Source organism: Hylaeus volcanicus, chromosome 8, assembly GCF_026283585.1.
Source record: "Hylaeus volcanicus isolate JK05 chromosome 8, UHH_iyHylVolc1.0_haploid, whole genome shotgun sequence".
Taxonomy (NCBI): domain Eukaryota; kingdom Metazoa; phylum Arthropoda; class Insecta; order Hymenoptera; family Colletidae; genus Hylaeus; species Hylaeus volcanicus.
In genome coordinates, this window is record NC_071983.1 from 8,458,099 (window position 1) to 8,463,245 (window position 5,147).

Sequence of the window (5,147 nt, forward strand, 5' to 3'; positions counted from 1 at the left end):
AGAATTCCGAAATGTACCGATAATTAGCCCCTTGAATTAGGCAACCTATACTTACGCGTATGTCGAGCTGGTTACCTGCTCGTAGGCGCAAGCGTGCCACCTCTTCGCATATCATGTGCTCCTGATACCAGGAGTAAAATTCCAGCCAGAATTTGATACGTACCAAGGATCCCTCGTGCCACCTCTCCGCATATCATGTTCCCCTGATTGGTATCAATTGGTATGAAATTCTGGATTAAATTTTACTCCTGGTATCAGAAAAACATGATGTGCGAAGAGCTGGCACGAGGAATCTTTGGTACGTACCAAATTCTGACTTGAATTTTACATTTTGGTAAATGGTAGATGGGCGACTCGAACGCATGCTACAACCCTTTATTTTGTTTCGCCATCTAGAAGTATGAGTCGGAAGTATTTCCAATACAAACTTGGGGGTTTTCCCACCGATAGCGCCACAGGTTCTAGAAACCGCTCACTGAGCTGCTTAATGAGCGATTGTATTGAACTGGTATCCCACGTGTTTACTCCATCAACATAAAATATGGAGTACTGGAATTATAGTAGACTTATAGTATATATAAGGTGTTAATTTTTTCATCATGAATACTCCAATATTGACAAAACAACAACAAAAACATAGTCTGTCAGCAAAGAAAACATCAGCCAAGGGATTACGAAATGTTTTAGCCCAACCCCAAGATAGTTACTGGTAAATACTAATTTATTATTTTTATCATAATATTTCCGTTTTTATAAAATTTAAGGAATACTTATTTACATTTGTTAGGCCAAGTGTAAGTACAGATAAATATCCAGATTTGGAAAGTCTTTTAACAAAGTAAGTTTTAAGAAGAAAGAAAAATGTTTTCCAAATCATCATGAGATCATATATTTTATCCTTGATATTTATAGTTTAACAACAGCAATAAAACGTACACATCATGATCTTCCATGGTCAAAGTTGAGACACATGAAGAAAGAAGAACGTGCACTGGCTAAGAAGGAGGCACTTTCAAAGGAAGGAAATGTGCTAAATACAGAGATAATGTAAATATTTTTGATTAAGTCAGCATAACATTTTAAATTTATAACATATACCTTTCACTTTTAGAAATTCTGTTATCTTGGGTTTGAATGCAATTACAAGGTCTTTAGAAAAAAGTAATGTTTGTTGTGTCTTAATGGATGCCCATATTGAGCCACAGTTTTTAATAAGACATATTATCATTATGGCACAAAATAAAAAAGTACCAATATTACTACTACCTAACTTAAAAACTATTACCTTAAATTCCATTGGATTTGCATCTGCTGCATTTGCCCTCAAGGTAAAGTTTCTTAATAATCTAAATAGCACTATGTCAACTCTATAGTTACAACTTTGATTTCAGAATATTGTGATGGTATCTCCTGATCATCATTTTTATCCACTGTATTCAAAAATACATGATATCTCCAAGGATATTCCTTTGCCAAAGAATTCACTTCAATTATTTAAGGATGAGGAAACTTTAGAAGAATCCACATTGAATACAGAAGATAAAATAAGTATTGAAAATGTTTCACAGACTGAGTCTTCAGAACCAATTAAATTTATACTATCCACAAATGTATATAAATATAGATCTTCATGTAAGCAAAGAGCATTCATTCCACTTAATGCTGCAAGAGGAAGTTCAAACGAACCTGTTGTAGACAAAGTAGAGCAGAATGATTTTATTTCTTTAAGTAATTATAACAGTGATGAATATGATGCAAGCATTAGGAAAAATACAAGATACATAAACATACATAAAGATAAATATAGAAATAAAAGAGATTACTCGAAAGTAAACAAAACATCTACAAATGTTACATATTTACCATTGAAAGTGAAACGTTTGCAAGGTAATAATAATCGTGTAAAAGCTACCAAAGCATCAGTAAAACAGAAAAAAAGATAATACAGAAATGAGTGTTATGATGATGTACTTTATAAAAATGAATTGTTCGCTTTTTATTTTAAATTACAATAAATATGAAGTGTAAATACAATTGTACAAGATATTAGATTACCATTTAATAAATGCACAGAATTGTAATAAAAGGATTCCATTCTTTTTATACATATAAATACATTATATACAAAAATTGTCCCTATTTAACTAAATTGTAGTTTCTTTGATACCCTAGAGTTATATTTTTTGTAACAAAAATTTGTTGTATATATTACAAGAAATTTGATTGTATGCTAGAAAAGTCAGTCTTTTGTACATAATGTCATATAATACATTCACCAGTAGGCTGTTTACTAATATATAAAAATTATATATTTTGTATACAAAAATTAAAGATACAATATTCATTTCTTATACATGTATTTGATGCCTAAATAACTACAATATCATACAGGTAACGTAGATTTCACAGAGGATTTAAATATTTTTGTAAAAAACATCAAACCTTTAGTTCCTCCAGGTATATGACTGGCCAAGAAGGACAACATAGCTATTAACTGTAAAACAGCGCATAGCACAGTCAAAGGTGTAGATTGTAAATGCAGGGCAAAATAGAGCGTTCCTATTAGAGTTGCAAAATAGGTCACGCTAAAACACCTTCTTTCAGCAGTGAATAACGATCTCAGGTAACTTAATGGACCCAAGAGGAAGCAAAAACTATAAAAATATATATAACATGGAGCATGATTCTTTCTAACTATCGTTTTTGCAAACTTACCTCGATAAGAAGAAAGCACTGCCCAAAGAATACAGAAGCGCGAACTTCCTTGCTTTGAGTAATAAAACTGGAATATACATTGCCGATAAACAGAAACAAAACACGCCCATGGAAAAGCACAGAACGAATGCTACTAGCCTTTGAATTCTCGTCTGAAAAAAAAAGGAATCCGATAAAACTTTTACCTTCGGTCTTTAGTACCATTTAAAGCAATTTGACGTTTTTGGTTATGTTCAGAAACTACGTACCATACTAGGACAGCATTCTTTTTGTGCACCTTGCATCCATCCTGTCTCTTCCCTGTCGTCGTCGGTGGTTCTTCCAAACCATCTTCCAATCTGTGCTTTCGGTATCGTCACCGAGGGCACCGTGATCTTGAATTGCTTTTCATTTTTACTACTAAGAAGATATTCGTTTAGTTCTTTGTTAAGATCGGCCATTTTGACACATCGACATCTTTTATGTTTAACATTGACGCGAGCCAAAACAAGCAATAATCATTTAGAGGTACATCTATTACTTTGAAGATGTCAGTTTTCGTAAACATATCAATAGCAAATACTATTATATTATTGCAACAAGCAAACAAGCAACCACTCAATATACTAAAAGTAGTTTATTATCAGTGGCGCTATCGGTGGGATAACGCTCAAGTTTGTAATGAAAATAGTTCCTACTGTTGCTACTAGATGTTGCCACGGATATCTTTTAATCAATTACTAATAACTTTTTGTAACTACATAATTTAATACGATTCTTTGCTTTATAACACCACGATATATTACATTACGTGTAAAAATGACCATTTTTATGAATAATTATTCAATGCAGCAGTAATTACCGGCCTTTTAGTTAGTTGCGCCATCTAGGAGTATCAGCGTGGAACTATTTTCATTATAAGCTTGGGCGTTTTCCCGCCGATGTCGCCACTGATATATAAATCATTCGCCATCTAGCAGCAACAGCAGGAACTATACGTCAACTACAAAGTTTAAATTATACTTCACTCCAAACGACCCCCTTTTTAATGAGGAAAATTTTTGAAAAACATGCCTCACCTTTTGGGGTAAAGACATGGGTTTTGTGGGATTCCCTATAGCAGTTATATCCACCTACGTGAGCAAAAAAGGGTTTCTGTGAAGGTCAACGTCCTTTCTCGTCCAGTGCCCCTCGCACACCTGATATTGATCAGACTAATGCAAAACCAACGAGACATCCCCAGAACTGGGAATATGCCCTTTAATCAATTCAAATGGGCGTTATTTAAATAGTTACTGAGCGATAATGACCAAAGGGCACAGTTGAGCACCTGGACCTCAATCTCTAACCATATAGAATGTATGTTTAGTCGATAACACTGGTTGATCGCAAATGATTAGATCGTTCTCGTGGATTTTCAAACTTACATTTATTTAAACAAATCAACATTGACCTCATATTTACGGGTTGTATACTGCATTTTGTTGCACAGGTAATGCATCACTCTATTACGCAAGATCTATGTGTCCTCCAACGCGTGGCATTGTCGTGGGATTATTTGACAAAAATCAAATAGATCGGGGACGGGGGAGACTGAGTATCGACAGTACTCTAATTAGGACTAGAGAAACTTGACTAGAAAAAATCGGCGGTTGATCTTTCTCGTGTAATAATGGCAATAATAATAATAAACATAATAATAATAAATAGAATTCAATAGCAATGATCACAATAATATTCCCAGCGATGGTAATAATTCTCAGAATCGTAATAAACATGACGATAATAATAATGATAATGATAATGGTAATAATAATAGAATAGGAATAATAAGAAGCTCAACGTAACGATAATGAGGGACATACATAACAAATCGATCACATTCGAATACAGTACACACTACGAACCGTCGTGAACAGGTTCATATCGCCACTTCGCTGCATTTTTTTTTTTTGTTCATTTAATGATTTTATCACTATATACGTACTGATCACGGTCACTCGATCTCTCGATTACACGATACATGGAATGAGGACTGCTAATTATTCAACACGAAGGCTCCTAAAATCATTCTTGTACCGCGAAACGAATTTTTCCTCGGGATTAGAGTACTTATTAATTATATCGTCAGGTATGTGTGAATGTAACGTATCGTGAACGCGCGCGCGCGCGCGCGTGAGTGTGTATGCGATACACGTATAATTTATATTATATGACTGTATTCTGTACCACAGCTCCGTGTATGCGTGTGCGCGTGTTGTATATGTTCGTATGCGTATGTAACCCGGGTGTTTTGTGTCGTTAACTATATACTTTGGCTTCGTCTGTTCTCTTAGATTTGTCTTTTCCTTCGTTTTTCCTCTTCGTCATTTTTTTACGCTAATGGCAGCACAGATACAACGTATTTTTTTCTTATTTTTCGTTTTTACACCGTACATTATTGTAAAGTGCCC

At 34.3% G+C, this 5,147-nt stretch overlaps 2 protein-coding genes across 2 annotated transcripts; one reads left to right on the plus strand and one right to left on the minus strand.

Moving 5' to 3' along the window:
* The first annotated feature begins 495 nt into the window (after positions 1-495).
* Positions 496-2,106, plus strand: LOC128881243 (uncharacterized). The gene is made up of 5 exons (XM_054132085.1): positions 496-709; positions 788-838; positions 913-1,047; positions 1,112-1,328; positions 1,392-2,106. The coding sequence occupies exons 1-5, from the start codon at positions 600-602 to the stop codon at positions 1,941-1,943; spliced, it is 1,065 nt and encodes a 354-aa protein (XP_053988060.1). The 5' UTR covers positions 496-599; the 3' UTR covers positions 1,944-2,106.
* A 234-nt stretch (positions 2,107-2,340) lies between these two features.
* LOC128881245 (uncharacterized) lies at positions 2,341-3,332 on the minus strand. The gene is made up of 3 exons (XM_054132087.1): positions 2,964-3,332; positions 2,716-2,867; positions 2,341-2,654 (listed from the first exon to the last, which is right to left on the minus strand). The coding sequence occupies exons 1-3, from the start codon at positions 3,153-3,155 to the stop codon at positions 2,384-2,386; spliced, it is 615 nt and encodes a 204-aa protein (XP_053988062.1). The 5' UTR covers positions 3,156-3,332; the 3' UTR covers positions 2,341-2,383.
* Between the last annotated feature and the right edge of the window lie 1,815 nt (positions 3,333-5,147).

Coding starts and splice junctions, on each gene's coding strand:
- LOC128881245 (XM_054132087.1), bottom strand. CDS start 3,155: ATGGCCGATCTTAACAAAGAACTAAACGAATATCTTCTTAGTAGTAAA. Junction 2,868..2,963: donor AAGAATGCTGTCCTAGTATG/GTACGTAGTTTC, acceptor TTTTTTTTTCAG/ACGAGAATTCAAAGGCTAGT. Junction 2,655..2,715: donor AGTGCTTTCTTCTTATCGAG/GTAAGTTTGCAA, acceptor ATATTTTTATAG/TTTTTGCTTCCTCTTGGGTC.
- LOC128881243 (XM_054132085.1), top strand. CDS start 600: ATGAATACTCCAATATTGACAAAACAACAACAAAAACATAGTCTGTCA. Junction 839..912: donor TTGGAAAGTCTTTTAACAAA/GTAAGTTTTAAG, acceptor TGATATTTATAG/TTTAACAACAGCAATAAAAC. Junction 1,329..1,391: donor CTGCTGCATTTGCCCTCAAG/GTAAAGTTTCTT, acceptor CTTTGATTTCAG/AATATTGTGATGGTATCTCC.